General features: G+C 63.8%; 3 protein-coding genes across 7 annotated transcripts in view; 2 read left to right on the forward strand and 1 right to left on the reverse strand.

Annotated features, from left to right (window-relative positions):
* The window catches only part of GNG7 (G protein subunit gamma 7), a 79,281-nt gene extending 73,054 nt beyond the window's left edge, over window positions 1–6,227 (forward strand). For both annotated transcript variants that reach the window (XM_080385495.1, XM_080385494.1), the window contains one exon: window positions 1,298–6,227. In XM_080385495.1, the coding sequence (XP_080241621.1) occupies window positions 1,298–1,423 (126 nt within the window). In that variant the 3' untranslated portion in view covers window positions 1,424–6,227. The remainder of the gene's footprint in view (window positions 1–1,297) is intronic.
* A 6,862-nt stretch (window positions 6,228–13,089) lies between these two features.
* GADD45B (growth arrest and DNA damage inducible beta) lies at window positions 13,090–14,713 on the reverse strand. The gene is made up of 4 exons (XM_080384390.1): window positions 14,543–14,713; window positions 14,350–14,451; window positions 13,915–14,128; window positions 13,090–13,749 (listed from the first exon to the last, which is right to left on the reverse strand). The coding sequence occupies exons 1-4, from the start codon at window positions 14,578–14,580 to the stop codon at window positions 13,636–13,638; spliced, it is 468 nt and encodes a 155-aa protein (XP_080240516.1). The 5' UTR covers window positions 14,581–14,713; the 3' UTR covers window positions 13,090–13,635.
* A 1,064-nt stretch (window positions 14,714–15,777) lies between these two features.
* On the forward strand, window positions 15,778–20,955 carry LOC308062629 (uncharacterized protein). Of its 4 annotated transcripts, none has more exons than XM_080384388.1 (6): window positions 15,778–15,900; window positions 17,448–17,627; window positions 17,724–18,008; window positions 18,117–18,227; window positions 18,314–18,398; window positions 18,965–19,208. In XM_080384388.1, the coding sequence occupies exons 1-5, from the start codon at window positions 15,793–15,795 to the stop codon at window positions 18,392–18,394; spliced, it is 765 nt and encodes a 254-aa protein (XP_080240514.1). In that variant the 5' UTR covers window positions 15,778–15,792; the 3' UTR covers window positions 18,395–18,398; window positions 18,965–19,208. The 4 variants fall into 4 exon arrangements, with proteins under 4 accessions (XP_080240514.1, XP_080240513.1, XP_080240515.1 ...); XM_080384387.1 differs by having other exon boundaries at window positions 18,314–18,402; window positions 18,965–19,102; XM_080384389.1 differs by having other exon boundaries at window positions 18,147–18,227; window positions 18,314–18,402; window positions 18,965–19,102.
* The last annotated feature ends 200 nt before the right edge of the window (window positions 20,956–21,155 follow it).

Genomic DNA, 21,155 nt, shown 5'->3' on the forward strand with positions numbered 1-21,155 from the left:
CTGTCTTACGTGAGTAATAGGTTTAAGGCAGAGCCTTGACCTTGTCTCTGCAGAGCAGTTTGGCTCTTGGATCCCACTACGCGATAAGTATGTTTAAATGCAGGCCAGCAGCAGCTGGTGTTCGTTAGGCATGTTCCTTACTGGTTAGGGCACAAATACTTAATATTGCAAGAATACCTAGAGGCTCCCACGAAAGCACCTTGTCTGATGCAGTCTCTGGACCTGCCTTTCCAGGAGGCATCACAAAAAAGGGAGAAGGATGCCCACCCTGCAATGTGGAAGCACAGCTTGAGTGGTTTGCCCAAAGCTGCAGAGACCCAGGGTTTTGTCACAAGCGCCGTTTCTCCTCCTGGCTTCGCACTCTGGGTTTTGCTGCTGAAAGATGGAATAACCACAGCACACGACTGCAAAGTCCTGCCGGGCAGGCTGCATCGCTCCGTGGATGCCCGCGGCCGGGGCGCTGGCTGTGTGCAGGGTGGATGACCCCCAGCAGTGCTGTGATGGAGCGGGAGAGCTGGAGCGGGGAGGTGGCACTCGGTGCTTTTCGTCCCCCTCGGTCACGGCTCGGCTGGGGGGGTGCATCACCTTGGTGCCGAGCAGCCGCAGAGAGCCAGGGACGGGAACCACTGCCGTAAAGCTCTGCAGCTACAGCAGGTCACATCTGGGCCTTCCAGATGTGGTCTGGTTGCGTCCACGTTTTGTGTTTGCCCTATGTTCAACCATCTATTAAGTTAATTTAAAAAAGAGGGGCTGCTGTTGGTCTCTGGAGCTGCTGGTCCCTCCCTGCCTGGCTCTGCCGGTGCCTCCTGCCCTCCCAGATGGTGCAGCCACGCTGCTCGCCCACCACCACCGGCCCCTCCGCTGGGCTGCTCTGGGCTCTCAGTTCCCAGAAGACGTCTTTGAACTAAAATAAGCAGAGCCTTAAGTAATAGTTTCTAATGGTTTCAAAACCTCTGTTTTTAACATCAGAGGATGGCCGCTCTCAAGCAAGCTTTTTTTCCTTTCTTTTTTATCCCAAAGCCCTTAAAAATGGAGACAATAATATCTTCTTTTAAATTTCTTGCTCTCAGCAGGGAGTATTTTTCCCGTACTCATCACTTTATGTCAGGCCTTACAAACTTTTTTCCACATCCATTTCCCCTTTTCATTTGTCACCATCTCCGTAAAGTTTCTGTTACAAAAAGCTGAACGTCAGTTCTCATCCTCCCGGCGGAGCCTGGGAAGCGCTCGGTAGTGCTGAGCTCTGCTCCATCGCCTGAATATTCTCACTAACCTTCTTCTTTCTGGCAATATTTAGGTCTCAAAAGCATCTTCTGAGCTAATGAATTACTGCGAGCAACATGCCAGGAATGACCCGCTGCTGGTTGGAGTGCCTGCTTCGGAGAATCCCTTTAAGGACAAAAAGCCTTGTATCATCCTATAGTTTTCCTCGCTCCGGCACATGCGATCTCTCAGGCAGGGCACCGTTCTCCATCGACTGAAACCAAGCTACAAACTTACAACTGCGCCAAGGGGTAAACACTAAATGTTGGGTTCAAATAGAACTTAAAGCTCAAAAAAAAAGACACAAAAAAAAAAAAAAAAAAGACAAAAGACAAAAAAATTGCAAGTGGTTTAGGGAAGGGTGTCTACTCCTGGGCAGATGCCGCACTGAGAGGAGTCAAAATTTGAAAACAGAAAAAAAACAACAACCTGGGGTTGAAGGGTGGGGGAAGCATTTTTAATAGTGGCATTTGAAATTGGTACCAGGGTGGTGGAGGCAGTGGGGGGTTATTGTGTTTGCCAGTGGGATGCAAGACCTGAGTTATCGCGACCTTGCTCATAGAAGCTTTGAAGAAAGCTCTGAGTGGGTCTGATCCAAGTAGTTTCCAATTAGCGCATCATCGCAGGAATTCGCTCTGTTTCTTGAGAGGGAACAAGGGAGAGGAGTCCAGGTGGGGAGCTATTTTGTAGAAAACTAGTACGAAAAAGGAAAAAAAAAAAACAAAAAAACCAACAACCCCAAACCAAAACACAGCTTGGAAAATTGCTGTTGCAAATGGGTAAAGCGAGGCTGGGGGGCAGGAGGATGGAGGCTGGGGGGCTCCCTCCCCACGCTGCATGGGGGCTCACTCCCCACACTGCATGGCTCCGCTCAGACGAGGGCACGGCACCGCAGGGAAACGCTCTCCAGCATCAGATCCATCAGCCGAGAGAGTTTCCGTGAGCAATGTTAGGAAGCCCAGGGCATGGGAGAGGCCAGGCTCAGGCCCCTCTGATCGCTTCTGGGGTTTCTCTGTGCTGTTACCACTGTTTTTTCCAAACGGGACTGTACCGGGGGCAGGGGGAGGGAAGGGGTTTTCTGTTGAGCAGTATCACATGAGAAACTTTTTAAAATTGGCCTTTTGGAGAGTTTGAGTCCAAAACACTAAAATTGGCAGGTTTACCAGCATTTCCCATTTCCCTTTTTTTCACTGAGAGTGGCAAGTGGAATTTGTTCCGCTAAACCCAGTTGGCTCGGGGAGATGAGGGTAAGACTGCAGAAGAAATAATTCATTTTGCATCCCTTGGAAATCTTGAAATGCGATTGAAACGGGGAGTGCTTTGTTCACTGACGTTAAACGCACACGCCGCAGAGCCGGGGGTAGCCTGGCGCGGAGCAGCCCATGAGGAAGAGGGGACGGGTAGGTGAGCCTTCGTCCCGCCGCCTGCCACAGAGCCCTGCGCAGCGACGGCAGCGACGGAGCCCAGCAGCTCTGCGCTGGGGCAGGTGGATGCTCGGGAGAAAGATCAGAGCTCAGGGAAGTCCCACCGCTTCCTTCCTTGTCGCTGGAGCTGCTGCTGCCGGCGCGTCTGAGCTGCGGCATCGCTCACCGGCTCCCAGCTCTGTCGGGGACACAACGGGTGCCGTGCGTTGGGTTTAAGCGACCGAGCCCAGTCTGGGTCCACAGGGCAGAGCCCAGGGCTCGGTGGCTCCGTGGGGGACGGCAACGCTCCCCACAGAGAGGCACGGTTCGGTTTCCAAACCAGCACGCCAGTATCCATTCCCAATTATCCCAAATGCAGGCAGCCCGTGCTGGTGTGTGAATACAGGTGGTGCCGAGTTTTGTTTTGGGAAGAGAAGGGGAAAAAATAACCAACACATCCCCAATGTGAAATCCTGGGAATTTTCCCATTCCCCCAGTGCTTTGGATTTGGTTTGAAATGCCATGATCTCCCACTGGGATGGAAACCGCACGTGGTTGAGCCCTTCGTGGGGCTGGGAGCGCTTCCCATGGCCGTGGCTGCCCTGGGGAGAGCGGGGCTGGAGGAGACCCTCGGGTTTGGCTGTCAGGGGACCCCTGAACCACGCTCACACTGTGTCATGGCTGGGTTGGAAGGGAGGAAGCCTTACAGCCTGTACTGGATGTTGTGTGTGCTCAAACTGGTCGGAATCGCTGGTCCGGGCAGGGCACTGGGAGGCTTTACTGGCCACTTGCCAGAGGTTGATGGTGTTCCCAGCACCGTTGCTGGGTCCCAAGGCACTGGGAGCCGCACAGGTTGATGCCGGTGGCTGGCTCGAAGGCAGGGAGAGGAGCAGAACCTGTGGACACGTGGCTGATACCCGGGGAGGGCGGGTTGGCATCTTCCAGGAGGAAGGGCAGCTTCGGAGGGGCTTCCTCCCACGGCGCAGGGGTGGGCTGCGGGGTGTCAGGCTGCGCGCAGCTGGCCCCTCTCCAGCACCCACCAGCCACCCGGGTGGGCACCGCTGGGGGCTGTGGTCAGCAGAGCTGCTCCATTTACACCTCTTGGTTGCAGGTATCTCACCATCACTTTTTTTAAGTATGCCATCACTTGCCTTTTTAAACAAAGTTGGAAAAACCCCACGTTTTTAACACTAACACAAACCACAGCACCTCCTGGGTACATCCTGCAGCTGCTTTCCCAAGATCTTTTGCTGATCTGAGCATTTTAAACCTCCTGTCTCCCTGCCACTGTGTCGTGAGTCCTGTCCTGGCACCAGCCTTGTGCCAGGTTGCTGGTGACCCCTGGGATATTGTCCCATTCCGATGGGAGCACAGGGGGACACAGAGCTGGAGGGAACTGGATTTATTTCCCTCTGCGTCCATGCTTGTCCCCAGCCCGGCACCATGCTGAGCATCACCCGGCAGCCCCGGCACAGCAGCAGGCAATGCCTTTTTGTTGTTGTTTTCTGATTTTTAAATCTTTCATCCAGCATTAACTTCAAGCTCTCAAACGCTGCACCTGTAGCAGGAAGCGAGCGCAGTCCTGAGGTGCCGCCTGGGTTTTGCCACAGCAGGGCTTTCTCTTCTCCGTGAGGGAATTTCCTCTGTCCTTAATCTAGTACAGTTCCAGCCTTATTTTTCTACTCCAGATTGCTGATTCTTCCTCTATGTTAGAGACCAGTGCATGGTGCTATAGCCGGTGACCCAGGCAAGTGCCCGAGCTGCAGGTCAGCCAAAGCCACCTGCACTCCGCACGGCAGCAAGCCAGCGGCCGAGGTTACAGCATGCCGCTGCTCCGCTCGGGATCCGGGCCGGGGCTGTTGGGCCCCTCACCCGTTACCGGCTTGTGGTGCCCGAGGGGGCTCCCCGACACCCCCACCCAGGTGGGTGTCAGCCCTGCCTGCGTCCAGCCCTCCCCAGCCCCTGGGGTGGCTGATGGGGTGGCTCAGACCCGCGGCGCTGGGCGGGGTGCTGCACCAGGAAACACGGTGGGATGCTATGCCGGCAAACGTGGTGAGATGCTCTGCCGGCAAACACGGTGGGATGCTGGGCCAGCAAACGCAATGGGATGCTGGGCCAACAAACATGGTAGGATGCTGTGCCGGCAAATGTGGTAGGATGCTCTGCCGGCAAACGCGGTGGGATGCTCTGCCGGCAAATGCAGTAGGATGCTGGGCTGGCAAACGCGGTGGGATGCTGGGCCAGCAAACGCAGTGGGATGCTCTGCTGGCAAAGCCAGCCAGGCACGCCACAGTCCAGCAAGTTGGGGTCAGTCTGCCTCCCCCCTCGTCCTTCCACCCGCGAGGGCCACACTCACCCCCAGTGTCTTGCCCTGGCCGTGCCGCGGTGCCAGCGGTGGGATGGCCGGCGAGGGGCGAGGCAGCGGGTTGAGGTTCAGTGTGCGGCCGGAGCTGGGAGGAAGGCAGGGAGCATCTGCTTGGGATCCCCCGGGAGCCTGGGGAGAGGGCTGGGGGCTCCGGGGATGCTGGTGGGCTGGCGGCAGCAGGGGCCTGCCGGCGGGTGCTGGTGTCTCTCAGTGAGCAACTCGTTAGATGGAAAAATCCTCGACTTTTTTTTTTTTTTTTTTTTTTTAATTTTTTTCCTCATCTGAGTAAATCAGTGATCATACTGTAGATGTTTTTGTATAGCATAAATATAAGTGCAAATTACAGTAGTTGCTTGTACTTTGTTAGTGCATTTGCCAAAAAAAAAAAAAAAAAAAAAAAAAAGGAAAGAAAAAAAGGAGAAAAAAACAACACAAAAAAAAGACACTTTTCAGGACTTTTTAAGTGCTCCAGATCACGAAGGGGAATCGGAGCCCGTGTGCCGCTGCTGGGGTGTGGGGCAGGCACTGCCAGCGGCCCCGGCTCCACAAAGGCCTTTTTTTGCCCGTAAACACATGCCCGAATCTGTCTGGCGTTTCTTTTTAGCATGTGGTGAAGCTGTTGCCAAAAATAGGAAGGAGAGAGACTGCAAAAGAAAAGGGAGAGAGGAAACATTGCTTCTATTTAATTTTTTTTTGCTCCATTTTCCTTGTCCTTCCCTCCCTGTCTTGGGGACCATCCTGGTGGCGCAGCCGGAGCCGGGAGACGCCCAGGCACCCGCACGGCACCACCATCGGGTCTGGTGGCCTGGTGCCGAGCAGATCCCCCTTCCTCCGAGTACTTAAAAAGTCAACTTTAATTAACAAAGTAAAAATAATGCATTTACTTCATCGAGCAGAAGCCACGCGTCTTGATACTTTGCGCTCTTAATTTTTTCTCTCTGGACTATTATTATTATTATTATTTGCCAAACTCTGATCTTGTTGCCAAATGCCAATCAAGGTTTGTAAAGACTGTACTTAGGAAGTAATCGGTGTCTGTAACGTAGGCTCCTCATAACGTCCACATTTTTGGATCTCTTTGATTTTTATTTCTGGTGTGCCATAGACCAATTTCTTGCACAGTGTTTTTTTGTGGAATTGTTGTTCAGAAGTGAATTGATAACACAATAAAAAGGCTCACTTTTCATTTTGCCAGATCTCCTGCCCAGCCTGTCCTGCGTGGTGGGTGCTTGGTGGGTCTTGGTGATGGCATGTCTGTCCCCCCCAGCTGCTTGCCCTTCCAGGAGGAGCTGGGCTGCAGGAGGGGAAGGCGTTGGAGCTGGGTGATGATGGACCGACCCTTCCTGACCTTCTCCGGAGCTGGCATCAGCGAAGACCTTCCTTCCCTCCCCCTTCCTCATCACCCCCTTCCTCCTCGCCTCCTTCTTCTTTGTCCCCTTCCTCCTTGCCCCCTTCCTTGGGGCGTTTCGCCCTCCTGCCCTGGGCACCCGTGCGGGCAGAATGGGGCCAGGGGCTGTGTGGGATCCCCCCGCCCCCCTGCCACAACCCTCCCACGGATCACAGCCGGCAGAAACAGGATCCCCTGAGGGATCGATCCATTTCTCCCACCCTCAGGGGCTGCCCACGCCAGCCTGATGCTTCCCAGCACTGGTGGCTCTTGCCCTGCCCCAGCAGCACCGGAGCTGGCCGTGGGGCATCACCAGCTTCCCAGGAGGCACCAGGGCCTCGTGTCCGTGGGGCCAGTGCCAAGCAAAACCGAGTGAGGTGTTTCTTCCCTTTTTGGAGGAAAGGGACCCCCACCTGCCCTGGCAGTGGCCCCTCTCCCTGCTCAGCTCCCACCCAAAGCATCGCTGGGGCGGGGGGCTGGGGCGGCCGGGGGACGCGGGCACCACGGGTCCGTTCCTGGAGGAGCTCGGGGCAGCTCCTGCTCGGCAGGAAAGTGCTGCTGCCTGCAGGAGCTGGGGGGCTTCCCCAGGGGCCTGGGGTCACGGGGGTCTGTGTCCGACCCGAGAAGAGCGGCGGGGGGATGGATGGGCAATGGGGTGGGCAGGGGGAGGGGCAGAGGGACAGACAATGGGACGGCAGCAGGACAGGCAGTGACGGACAATGGCACAGGCAGTGGGATGGGCAATAGGACAGGCAGTGGGACAGGCAGCAGTACAGGTAGCAGCACAGGCAGCAGGACAGGCAGCGGGACAGGCAGTGATGGACAATGGCACAGGCAGTGGGATGGGCAATAGGACAGGCAGTGGGACAGGCAGCAGTACAGGTAGCAGCACAGGCAGCAGGACAGGCAGCGGGACAGGCAGTGATGGACAATGGCACAGGCAGTGGGATGGGCAATAGGACAGGCAGCAGGATAGGCAGCGGGACAGGCAGCAGGACAGGCAGTGACAGACAATGGCACAGGCAGCGGGACAGGCAGTGACAGACAATGGCACAGGCAGCGGGACAGGCAGCGGGACAGGCAGCGGGCAGCCCTGGCTGTGGACCACCTGCCTGGCCCTGCCAGCTGCTGCTGCCAAAGGTCTGAGCTGTGGTCCTGAGGCCAAGCCCATCACCCTGCGCAGGGGCTGCCGGCTGCAGCGCTGGGCCTTGGGGGTCCGGTGCTGATCCCTGGGGACCGCAGGGCAGCGGAGGGAGGCGAAGGCACCCCGGGGCCACAGGGGAGCAGAGGGGACATGGTTTCCCCCAGCAATTTGGCCAACAGCATCTTGGAGAGACGTGGCCTTGCCGGAGCCACTGGCACCATCTCCGGTGGGGTCAGTGCCAGCCCTGTCCCCTGCCACAGCCCAAGGTCCCCTGTCAGTGTCCCACGGCCAGGTGGGGATAAGCAGAGCGGCACCGGTGGAGCGGGCCCTGCACCCCCATTTCACAGATGCTCAGACTCCCCCAAATTCACGTAAAACAATGTCGGGGTGGCCGGGATCGGGAAACCCACTTCAAGGGGAACCTGCTGGGCGCGGGGCCCTGGCAGGACACGAGAGGCCACTGGACCCTCCTGCCCGCACCAAGCTGGCAGCTCGGGCACCAGCCGGGGATGGCTGGCTGGTGGCATCGAGCTGGGAGCAGCTAAAAATAACTCATCCGCCTTGGCCAGGCTATTTTTAGCCTCTCGGCAGCTATAATTATCTGCCCTTGGCGTCGGGGCCGGGGAAGCTGCTGGCACCGCGGGCCGAGGCTGCAGGGACGTGACATGGGTGGCCCCATGGGTGGACACGGGTCCCACCAGTGTTTGGCACCTGCAGCAGCGTCTGGGTGGCACTGGGGTGGGGGTGGGGGCATCACCACGGCTGCCCCCCCCCAGCCCCAGGTACATCCCAACATCCCCGGGGACGCACACAAGGGACAGCTCCGCTCCAGCCACGGGGATGCGGGGGCTCAGGGCCACCCACGTCCCACCACGGGGAATCCCTCTGTGTCCCCCAGCCCCCACCCCACCCGCCCCCGCTGTGGTGGGGGATCCCAGGCCCCGTTCCCCAGTGTGACACGGGGGTAGCAGGACACCCACAACACAGGGACCGGGACCGGGACGCCATGGGACAGGCTTCCTCCTCCGGCATCCGCCCCCCCACACACACCATGACATGAGGCTTCATGGCGGGAGGGGAGCGGGGTGCAGCGCGGGGACCCCACAGCCCATCCACCACCGGGAACCACACCAGCTCTGTGCCTCAGTTTCCCCACTTGCAGCACAGCCCCTCTCCAGGGGCTGCTTGTTGGCAGCTGGGGCTCGGGATGGGGCTCGGGGCCACAGGGGGTCCCACGGGGTTGCGGGGGGTGATGTGTCCCCCGTCCTCTGGCAGCCCCCATGCTTGGGTGGTGCGGGTTGTCTCTCCTTGGGTGGATGCAGGGGCGTCTGGGGACAGAGCCTGGGGACGGGGCCAGCCCCGCCGCCTGCTGCCAGCAACCACCCAGACCAGACTCATAAATCAGCGGCTGTGGCCTCCCCACGCGCCGGAGCAGGATCCGGCCCAGCCCTGTCTGGCTGCAGCTGCTCCCGAGCCAGGAAGGGGCTCGGTGTGCGCCCCCCCAGCCAAAGCACCCCCAGCCCTGAGTCCCCCTTGCACGCATTTGCACGCATTAATGCACACATGCAGCCCCCCATCCCCTGCATGAATCTGCGGGGTCCCGGTGACTGGGGATGGGGAGTGCAGATGCAATCCCCGGAGGCCCGATTGTACCTGCACCCCCCCGAGTCACCGGCACCCCTTGCACCCGCAGACACGCACACAGCAGCTTCTCCTCCTCTCCCAGGAACCGCTCTGATCCGTGTGCCCAGACTGGGGGCGGGGGCACAGATCCAGCTCCCCCTTGGCATCCACTGCAGCCCCACTAGGGCCAGGGGTGGGACATTTCCCATGGAGAATGGTGGCAATGGTGGAAAATGCCAGCGCGTGCCAGCTTCAGCCACATCCCCAAGCCACCACGGTGCTCGTGTGTGTCACGGCACACGCGTGTGTGTGCCGTGTGCCTGCAGGCGTGTGTGCACATGCGTGTGTTTTTTTGCTGTGCTGGGATCTGGGGGGGGGGCGGCTTGCGCAGGGTGTGTGCCCAGCACCCACCCTGCACACTCGGGCTCCCAAGGTCTAATTATTACCCAGGATCTAATAATTATCAGCCAGTGCTAATACTCCCGGCATCGGGCTGGCCCTGGCCCTGGCTGGCTCCCCGCACCGCCGGCTCACCGGCACTTTGTACCGGGGAGGGGTGTGTGGCTGCCAGCCTCGCGCCAGGGCCCCGCCACTGCCCCGGTGCTGGGGGGCCGCAGTGGGGTTGCTGGGGGTCATGGTGAGGATGCTGGGGGTCACAGTGGCCAGGATGCTGGGGGCTACAGTGGTGGGGATGCTGTGGGCCATGGTGATGGGGGGGGGGGAGGCACACCTCTCACCAGCCAAGCCAAACCAACCCAGGACTCCCACTCCCAACCCCGGGACCCCTCTCCCTGGATCCCCTCGCCCCGGTGCTGCAGTGCTGGCAGGGTGCCTGCGGCCGCCCTCGGTCTCTGGGCTGGCTCTGGCCGGGTGGAAAGTGCTGCTCAGCACCCAGCGGGATCCCCACCGCCCCCAGGACCGTGGTGACTCAGGCCAGCCTGGGGACACTGCAGGGGCGGGGGGGCAGGGACTCCTAGCTGGAGGCTGCAAGGGGCCAGCTGTGGCTACAAAGGCAGGAGATCCCATTGCCCCCTTCCTGCTGGGGGGTCCATGGGGAGGGTCTCTGGGGTCCTTGGGGAGGGGGTCTGGGGCAGCACTGGAGGGTCTGAGAGGCGTCCTGGGCGGTGTGGGGGGTCCTCTCCTGCATGACCCACTGCAGGATCAGGCCCCTGGGGTGCAACATGCTGCAGTCTGGGGGGCCCAGGGAGGCCTCTGTGTCCATGGGGGGCGACAGGGACAATGTGGGGGATGGGTGGCATGCGCATGCATGTGCGTGTGTGTGATCCAGCACACGTGTGGGCGGTTCCATGTGTGCTCCAGGGTGGGCTGTGGTTGGGGCTGCACCATGGGTGGCACTCAGGGGGTGCTGAGGGCGGGCGCCGGGTGCTGGGGGGCTGCTGTGCTGCTGGGGGCTGCAGGGGTCTGGGGGCTCACCCACCCCACCCCCCCGGCACCGTGGGAGCGTGACTCAGCCCGGCCTGACGCGCTTGTCACACGGGTGGCTGTGCGGTGCTGGCACGGTGTGTCCTGCCCGGTGACACCAGGGGCAGGAATGGCCAGGCTGGGGTCACCAGGGCCTCGTGACCCACTGCCAAACCAGTGACATGAGTCTGGGGGGGCTCAGCCCACCCCCTGGCCCTTTCCCTCACAGTTTTCTCTGGGTGCTCCAAGGGACCATCACTGATGGGTGTCCCTGAGCCGTGCCATGCCGTGCCATGCCATGCCGTGCCGTGCTATGCCCCTTGCCAGCAGCCTGGGGACACAGGCCAATCTCCAGCCGTGTCCCTCGCTGCTGCCCCCAGGCTCACCCAGCGCTCCCCACGCTTGTGCCCCACTGGGGATGCAGAAGGGAGTGCCCATCCCCCCCAAACCCTGGCCCTGCCGGGCTGGACGTGGGTCTTGGGGGTCTCCCTTTGCCACATTGCGCTGTGGGCGGGTGTCTTGGCCCAGCTGCAGTGGGGAAACTGAGGCACAGGAGGGTGGCGGTCAGGTGAGGACGGCTCAGGGCTGTGACTCACCCCACAGCCCCGCAGCTTCTCAGGACGCCTCTGTCCCTCTGCATCCCCCCGTGTCCCCCTGTGTCCCCTTGTGCTAGTGGGTACAGCCGGGGTGGGGGGTGGGGTGGCTGATGGCCGCAGGCAGGAATCACCCTCCCCGCTGGGCTGGCTTGGCCCCCCGGGGGGCTGGGGACCCATCCTGCCCCACTGAACCAGCCGCATCGTGCCCCCCGCCCCAGCCCCCCACGCTGAGCTGAGACCTGCCAGCTCATCGCAGGCATGGCCGGGCAGACCCGGTGGCCCAGGTTGCTGACCTGGTGGCCCAGGCTGGGTGGTCCTTTGCTGTGTCCCCCCCTGCCACCTGCTGCAGGGTGGGGGCCAGCCAGCCCAACCCTGTGAACTGGGGGGGTTATTGCCCCCACCCAGGGGCTACCTGGCCCCATGGGACCCCCCAAGCTACACTGGGGGGGACCCGTGGCCCCCACCCCAGGGATGGCTCCAGCCTGCGGTGCAGTGGGTGGGAGGGGGTGGCACGGGTCCCCAGCTGCCTTGGTGGCCTCAGCCAGGTCTGTCACATGCCACTGTCCCTCCGTGCCTCAGTTTCCCCCTGCAGTCAAAGCCCAAAGGGAGGGCACAGGGCATGTCCCTGGGATCTGATGTACCCTGGGATGGCCACAGTGTCCCCAGCCAGAGGGGACGGTCACTCTGTTCCTGGGCAGGCTGGACACTGTGTCCCAGGCGGGCAGGATTGCACCCCTCAGCTGAGTCCCAGCTCCCTCCCGGCAGCCTGGTGCTGGCCACGGGGCTGGCACAAATCCCAGCCCTCGGCGGGTCCCCACGCCCCGGTGGGACCCGGTGTCCCCAGCCACGTGGCTTGGCTGAGGGTCATCACCCCAGCCTGACACCGGTACCCACGGCACGGTGCCCAGGGACGTCACGTGTGCATACATGTGTGTGCATGTGTGTGCGTGTGAACCAGGGCAATGCAGCGGGGGTGAGCCCAGGTCGGGGCTTGCTCCGACGTGCCGATGCCGGCATGCTTGGAGCGGGGCTGGCAGCTCCCACACCGGGCCCTGGCACGCACACGCGTGTGCACATGCATGCAGACACATACACCCATGTGCCCAGGCTGGTGGCTCCTGCCCCCGGGAGGGGTCCTGGAGGGTTCCCCACACCCCACCATGCGAGAGCAGTGGCACTGGGGGAGCGGCTGCCCACCTGCAGGTCGCTGCCTCAGTTTCTCCTGAGCCTTCGGGCTTCAGCACCCCCCTCCCCCTCCCCCCAGATCCAAACACCCACTGTGGGGGGTGGGCTGCGGGAGAAGAACCCAGCAGTCTGGGCACCCATGTCTAGGTGAGGGGGCTTTAAGAGCACAGGTGTCCATGGTTTGTGGGGTAAGGGGGTTTATCTATATGTGGGGTCACCCCCTACACAGCTGCAGACCCCCACCCACCCCCCAGGCTGTCGGCACCTGCAGTGCCAAGCACAGGGTGAGTCCCAGCTCCTGGGGACCTGGGGTCCCCCCCAGTCTGGTGAGCTGGGGTGCATCCTGGCCCCAGTTCCCATGGCTGGGTGGTTTCTGTGGTGTATCCCAACCCCCCCCCCCCCCCCCCGTGGGGGCATGGCTCACTTTCCCACGGCTCAGGCCTCACGTGGGCTGCCAGCCCCAGGGGTTTCCCCAGCAGGGGGAGGGGGTTCCCCTTCCCCAAGCGGCTTGGGGGGGTGGTGGCCCACACACCGGTGGGAAATGCCCCAGCGCCCCCCCACAGAGCCCAGGGAGGGGGTGGGGAGCGGGGCTGGTGCCAAGTGCAGCTGCAGGGGGGCCCTTCCCCACCCCAAAACCCACCCAGGAGCAGCTGATCCCACTCCCCGTGGGAATGGCTCCGGCAGAGGAAGGCAGACATTCATGACTTCGAACATTTTATTGCAAATTTTTTTTTTTTAAATCAGTATAAGAATAGACTCTGGAATAGCTTCAGATCAGGGTCTCCAAGTGGCTTGAGTGCAAAAACTAAACTGGTGCTGCAGGTCCATCAACATGGACAATAATTTATCCCTTGGAAAAAAAGCAGTTCGTTTGCAAAAAACCTCCATTGCTCCGCAGTCCTCGCCTCCGCTGAGCCACGGATGCCAAAAAAAAAAGCAAACCAAAAACCAGTCGCCATCTCCTCCCCACGCTCCTCACGGTCCCACGGTCCCCGTGGCCAAGCACAACTCCTCGGCACGGCTCCGGTGTGCTCCGGCCAGCGTCCCACCGGCACGGCACGGCCACCGTTCTTCCCATGCCCACCGGTGCGGCCAGGCTGCTCCGTCCTCCCTCTCCGGTTAAAAAGAAAAAAAATAAATCGGTGGGTGTTTGGGTTTGTGGGTTTTAACTGGCTGTTTCTCCTTCCTTTTTTTCCTGCCGTTTTACTTTATTATTTTTTTTTCTTTTCTCCCTGGCTGGGGCCAGCTCAGCGCTCCTGCAGGCAGACGTACGGCACCCACTGGTTCTTGTCACGGCTCTCGGCGCAGTAACTCGCCACCTCTGCCAACCCTTGGCTCTTCCAGGCATCCGTGTGGGGGTTCTGGGGAGCAAAAAGCCACCAGGTTTTAGTGCCACTGCCGGGTGCCAACACGTGGCCCTGAGTCCCCACCACGCCATCCCAAAGTCCCCATCCTTGGCGCAGTGCCTGGAGTGAGTCACGGGGCCAGCAGCGCGTGGCTGTGCCGTGCATCACTGTCCCACTCACCGTGACTAAGAGGCAGTGGAGGTCGCGGGGCTCGGTGGCCGGCTCGGGCTCGCCCAGGATGGTGGCCAAGCGCTGCATGCCCGAGACGCGCAGGATGTGGATGTCATTGTCACAGCAGAAGGCCTGGATGAGGGTGAAGTGGATCTGCAGGGCGATGTCACCTTCGTCTTCCTCATCGGTGGCCAGCACGCACAGCACCACGCTGTCGGGGTCCCTGTGGGGCGCAGGGGGCGTTAGGGGGGGACAAGACCACCTCTGCATGGCACAGCTCCCCACCTCGGGGTGTCACCCCGTGTCACCCTGGCCACCCCCCACATGCAGGCGCAGACTCCCCCCACACAAGCCCTTTACCCAGAGCCAGCCCAGTGCGATCTGCCCCTGGATGGGCACCCCCGCCCCGTGCCGGTGATACCCAGAGCCCCCCCCGATACTCACACGTTCATGAGCTTGGCAGACTCGTAGACCCCCACTGTCAGCCGGTCCTGCCTCTGCGCCGCCACCAGCACCCGCTCCACCGCCTCACTTACTGCCTGCATCCTACCGGAGGGGCGAGAACAACCAGTCAGCACCGGCGACATCAACCACAAACCCCCACCCCACCCCAGGTTTCCACGACCACTCCACTTACTTGCTGCTATCGCAGGGCACCAGCTCCTCCAAGGTCATGGTGCAATTGCAATCCGGGACGGGAGCCTAGGGGCCGCGGCTGCGAGGCAAAGCCCAAGAGTAATAATCCCGATAGTGGTCGCGGTGCTGTCGCGGTGCTGTCGCCCTCCAGCCGTTGCCACAGCTCGCCCGTTCTGAAGCAACAACCGCGCCCGGCGCCGCCTTTTATAGCCTTCCATCGAGGGGCGGGGCGTCGCTCGGCGCCCCCGCTTCGCCCATTGGCTGGCCAGGCACAAAGCAACGGGCGGGCACCGCGGGGATTGGGTGCCGCCGGCGGGTCCCACGTGGGGCTGAGTCGTTGCCGGGGGGCCGCGGGGGGGAACACCCGCCCAGAGCTGGCCCCCCTCGCCGCACCGGGGCTGCACCGGGGGTCGGGCCGTGCACAGGGTCTGCACCGGGAGGGTTGGTCCGTGCACCGGGGGGGGTCGGGCCGTGCACCGGGAAGGGTCTGTGCGTGCACGGGGGTCTGCACCGGTGGGATCGGTGCGTGCACCGGGGCGGTCGGTTCGTGCACCGGGGTCTGTACCGGTGGGATCGGTGCGTGCACCGGGGCATCGGTTCGTGCACCGGGGTCTGCACCGGTAGGATCGGTGCGTGCACCGGGGCGGTTGGTTCGTGCACCGGGGTCTACACCGGTGGGATCGGTGCGTGCACCGGGGGGGGTCAGTTCGTGCACAGGGGTCTGCACCGGGGGGGTGTCTATCCGTGCACCGGGGGCAGCACCGGGGGGTCGGTCCGTGCACCGGGACCCGTAGCGGGGGTCAGTGCACTCCGAGCCGGGGGAATCGGGGACACGCGCGGGGACCCCGGGGCGGCGCGGCCGGGCGGGCTCCGGGGCGGCGGCTGCTGCCACCTGCCGGTACCGGGCTGGGCCCGCGGCCGGGAGCGCCCGCCCTAGCACGGCCGCCCTGGCTCACCCGCCCTTGCACACCCGCCCTTGCACACCCACCCGGCCACCCCCCACCCTTGCACGCTCACCCTGGCACACCCTCCCTTGCACACCTGCCCCCACACGCCACCCGTGTCCATGTGCCCCGTGTCCCCACGCTGCCACGTGCAGCAGTCACACCGCCCGGCCACCAGGGGGAGCCAGATGCGGAGGCGCCGCTCTGCCCGCGCGCTCCAGCTCCCCCCGCGCTGCCCCCTGGGAAGTGCAGTGCCGGCGCGTGCCGCCCGGCCCGTGTCGCGGCGCGCGGGGACTACGTTACCCAGATGGCCCCGCGCGGGCGGGGGCGGGGCCGGGGTTACGTGCGGGCGCGGGGGTGGTGCCGCTGGTGCCGCCGGTACCGGGCCATGGCCGAGCGCGCCCCGGGGCCGCGGGTGGGCACCGGGCTGGGACCGGGGCCGGAGCGGGCTGGGGGCCACCGGGCTGGGATGGGACCGGCCTCGGGGCCACCAAACCGGGATGGGACTGGGCTGGGGGCCACTAAACTGAACTGGGATGGGACCGGGACTAGGGGCCACTAAACTGGAATGACTCTGGGCTGGGGGCCACCAAACTGGGATGGGACCGGCCTCAGGGCCACCAAACCGGGATGGGACTGGGCTGGGGGCCACCAAATTGGGACGGGACCTGGCTAGGAGCCACCAAGCTGGGACCGGACTGGGCTGGGGGCCACTAAACTGAAATGGGACTGGGACTAGGGGCCACTGAACTGGGATGGGACCGGGACTAGGGGCCACTAAACTGGGATGGGACTGGGCTGGGGGCCACCCAGCTGGGATGGGACCGGCCTCAGGGCCACCAAACTGGGATGGGACTGGGCTGGGGGCCACCAAATTGGGACGGGACCTGGCTGGGAGCCACCAAGCTGGGATGGGACTGGGCTGGGGGCACTAAACTGGAATGGGACTGGGACTAGGGGCCACTAAACTGGGATGGCTCTGTGCTGGGGGCCACCAAATTGGGACCAGATTTGGCTGGGGGCCACTAAACTGGAATGGGACTGGGACTAGGGGCCACTGAACTGGGATGGGACCGGGACTAGGGGCCACTAAACTGGGATGGGACTGGGCTGGGGGCCACCCAGCTGGGATGGGACCGGCCTCAGGGCCACCAAACTGGGATGGGACTGGGCTGGGGGCCACCAAATTGGGACGGGACCTGGCTGGGAGCCACCAAGCTGGGATGGGACTGGGCTGGGGGCACTAAACTGGAATGGGACTGGGACTAGGGGCCACTAAACTGGGATGGCTCTGTGCTGGGGGCCACCAAATTGGGACCAGATTTGGCTGGGGGCCACTAAACTGGAATGGGACTGGGACTAGGGGCCACTAAACTGGGATGGCTCTGTGCTGGGGGCCACCAAACTGGGATGGGACCGGCCTCAGGGCCACCAAACCGGGATGGGACTGGGCTGGGGGGCACCAAATTGGGACGGGACCTGGCTGGGAGCCACCAAGCTGGGACCGGACTGGGCTGTGGGCCACTAAACTGGAATGGGACTGGGACTAGGGGCCACTAAACTGGGATGGCACTGGGCTGGGGGCCACCAAACTGGGATGGGACCGGCCTCAGGGCCACCAAACCGGGATGGGACTGGGCTGGGGGCCACCAAATTGGGACAGGACCTGGCTGGGAGCCACTAAGATGGGACAGGACTGGGCTGTGGGCCACTAAACTGGAATGGGACTGGGACTAGGGGCCACTAAACTGGGATGGCACTGGGCTGGGGGCCACTAAACTGGGACCAGACTGGGCTTGAGTCCACTGTACCAGGACTGGGGCCACCAAACTGGGCTGGGACCAGGCTGGGGGCCATGGGCTGGGGCTGGGGGCTTTGGCCCAGCTGGGGTCAGGGGGCCGTCTCAGTGGGTGGGGGTCTCTGTGCCCCGCCCCCGGGTGATGCCGCCGGTGTTGCACGCAGGGCCCCGACCCCCAGCTGGCGGGCCCATCCTCGGGGAAGGCGGCGATCCCGGGGGCTACCCTGCCCCGCTCCCCCCGGGACACCCCGGCCGAGGGGTCGGATGGCGACTCCGAGACCCCCACCTCGAGCGTGACCCACAGTGAGCAGGAGCAGGAGGAGGAGGCGGAGGAAGGCCACCAGGTGAGCAAGCCAGATCCCCGAGCCCCGTGGGATCCGGGATCCATGCTGTCCCCCTGTGACACCCCCCCGCGTTGTGACCCCCCCGTGTCCCCGCAGTGGCGGGTGGGTGACGCCTGCACCACCGCCTGGGCGGGGGATGGGCTGCTGTACCCCGCTCACCTACGGGCACTGGACTGCGCCGCTGGCACGTGCCTGGTGGAGTTCGATGGCTACGGCAACACCGAGGAGCGGGCACTGGCTGATCTCCTGCCCCCCCGCCCTGGGGCCTGGAGGGCGAGGGACGCCCCAAGGGGCCAGAACACCCCCTCGGCGTGGGACCCCCCCCCACGCACCACGAGGAGGAAGGGCGAGCGGGTGCCCTGCTCCCCCCGGCCCCCCGAGGTGAGTGTCCACCCCCCCCCCCCCCCAAGCCTTGGGGCACCCTGTGTGCCTCCCCCAGGTTTCTCCCCAAGGGGCTGTGGGTGCTGCTGGCAGGTGATGCCCCCGCAGTGCCCCCCGGCCCTGCTGCATGCCCTGCAGGAGGAAGAGGAGGAGGAGGATGCTTTGGCCGCCATGCTGATGGCCTGGTACATGAGCGGGTACCACACCGGCTTCTATGTGGTACGGCAGGGGGAGAAGGGGGAATGGGAGGGGGGAAAGCAGGGGAATGTACCCCCCCTGTGACCCCCTACTCCTCTGTGCCCCAGGGCCTCCGGGAAGGGCGGACAGAGGCTGCTGAGCCCCCCCCGCAGCCAGGCCACAGGCAGAAGAAGCCCCCACGCCACTAGGAGGGCAGGTGGGAGTGGGGACGCTCAGAGCATGGGACCCCTATCCCCACACCCCCCACTGTCACATCACCACCCTGCTGGGGGGGGACACAGGGAGGGGGGGCTTGGGAGGGCTACAGGATAGGGGGTGACCCCGCAGGGCGGCTGTGGGGCTGGGGGACCTCCCCCGGGGGTACTGAGGGACATAGTAGGGCTGTGGGACAGGGGACACCCCACTGGGATGCTCTGGGGCTGGGAGACACCCCCTAGGGGTACTGGGGGACCTGAGAGGGCTGCGGGACATGGGACACCCCACAGAGATGCTCTGGGGCTGGGGGACCCCACAAGGACACTGGAGGACCTGGGAGGGCAGGATGGGAAGGGACAGACCCCACAGGGACGCTGTGGGGTTGGGGGACACTACAGGGACATGAGGGGACCTGCGAGGGCTGCAGGATGGGGAGGGGACACCCCACATGGATGCTGTGGGGTTGGGGGACCCCATGGGGACACTAGGGGAGTTGGGGTAGCTGGGGGACGGGGGCAGGGGGACCCTTTCCCTGCCGCTCAGCTGCGTCTGCTCCCCTCCAGCTGGATCGGGCCCCCCACGCCGTGCCAGAGGGGCAGCCGTGGGGCAGCACCGCGCTCCCCTCCCTTACCAAGGGGTCCCCCCCGGGGGTCCCGGCTGCAGGGACAGGCAGGAGCAGCCTTCCTCCACCCTGGCCGGCTCTGCATCAGAGCCCTGGCCAGGGGGGGGCTGCACCCCTCCTCTGTCCCCTTTTCTGTCCCCCCCTCTCTGTCCCCTCTTTTGGAATAAAGCTGTTTGTGCCACCCACGTGCCAGCCTGTCTGCACCGTCCCCGGAGGGACCCCGGGCTCTGCCAGCGCCTGGGACGTGCTGGGATGAGCCACGCCGCCGTGTTTGCTCAGCGAATTGGCAGTGCCCTCCGCCTGGCCCGTGCTGGGGGGGTCAGCCCCGCCGGGAGGGGGGCTCCGTGCCCCCCGGCTCTCGGGCTGCTCTGGCTGGACGCGGTGCTGACGTCCATCCCGCTGGCTCCGGGCACAGGTGTCCCAGGGGATGCGTCTCCCGGGGACATGTCCCCCCGTCCCCCTTTGCTGACGGCATCCAGGTTTGGGGGGACACATGCACCCGCAGGGCGCCAGCTCCCCGTCTGTGTCAGCGGGTGTTTGCCCACACCGGCGGCACAGGGGTATAAAGCCGCCGGAGCCAGGCACGTCTCGGCATCCAGGGACGCATCCGGAACCAGGAGCATGGAGAGTGCCTGGCTCTGCCTGCTCTGCCTGCTCGGCTCCGGCCTCATCCTGCCCGGCACCGCAGAGCTGGGGGTCCGGCCGGCCGAGAGCCTGCCCGGGCAGAGCCGGGAGCAGCCGGAGCTGGTAAGGGGCTGGGGAGCGGTGTCGGCAGGGATGGGCCCCCCTAGCACCCTCCACACAGCTCTGGGGCACCTTGGGGTGCTCCTGCTCCTCCCACCCGGCATGGGGCTTCGCTCTGGCTGTGTCGGGGGGTCCCTGGGGCGCTGGGGACGGGGGAGACCGAGACCTCGCCCCTGGTTCTCTGCTGCTGCTCTCTGGCTTTGGTGGGGTCCCTGCAGCCACAGCACCCGGGACATCCCGCAGCACTGGGGACATCCCGGGGGACATCCCAGGGACATCCCGGGGCATGTGGGGATTCACAGCTTCGACCTGTTTTTCCCTCCGGCTGCTCCAGCTCAGGGGTGGGGAGCGGGGATGTGGCGCTGGGGTGGGGACCCAGGAGTGGGCTGCACCCTCGCACTCCGAGCCCCCCAACCCTGCTGCAGACCCCAGCCCCCAGCCAGGCTCAGGGGGGCTGGGGTGGTGGTTACACCCCAGGGTGCAACCAGTGGGGCTGGGTGCTGGGGCAGGGTCCTGGGGGCATCCTGGGAGACCTGGGGTGATGCAGCCACACTGGCCATCCCAGAGGACTTGGGGTGACACCCTGGCCATCCCAGGGGACTCGGGGTGACAGGGTGCTGCCTGCCACAGGTCGAGGTGCTGCAGGAGCTGCTGGAGAAGCTGGGGAGCCCGGAGCTGCCGGCGCTGGAGAAGCGGCTGAGCTGGGTGCCCTCGGTACGGCACTGGGTGCTGAGCCCTGGCTGCTCACGGGGGGCGGGGGGGACCCCAAACCCCACAGCCAACACCTGGGCCCTTTGGGTGCTGGTTGTGGGGGCCCAGCCCCTGGGGGGAGCCAAGCGCTGGGGCTGACGGGTCCCATCCTGCAGTGTCAACCCGGGGAGCCGTGCGCGGTGCGGAGGGGGGCCCGTATCGGCAAGCTCTGCAGCTGCCCTCGCGGCACCGCCTGCAACCTGTTCCTCCTCAAGTGCTCCTGAGGGACAGCGGGACACCCGGCGGGGACACCAGGGATGCTGCCACTTGCCGGGATGCTGCTGGCCCAGGCTGTGCCCTGTGCAGTGAGGGGGGAGCCGTGGAGCCGCAGCCCTCACGCTGCGCCAGGTCGTGCCTGCACAGCACACCAGCACCCTTGGGTGCCCTGGCCCGTGGAGCTGGGGGGGGCCCAGGGTGACATTAAATTACTTGGATTCATGCCTGCTGCCTGCTCGCTGGGGGATTTGGGGTGGGGGGAGCAGCACCCCTGTGCCATGGTGCATGGGCCCTGGCGTGCTGGGCAGGTGTGGGTCCCATCCTGCTGCAGGTCCATGTGGGGCACCTGAGGCCGGGGTGGGATGTGGGGCAGGGGGTGGGGGTGGTGCAAGGGTGGGCTAGGGGCCAGGGGCTGGGTCCCG

This window comes from Falco punctatus, assembly GCF_963210335.1.
Source record: "Falco punctatus genome assembly, chromosome: 4".
NCBI lineage: Eukaryota > Metazoa > Chordata > Aves > Falconiformes > Falconidae > Falco > Falco punctatus.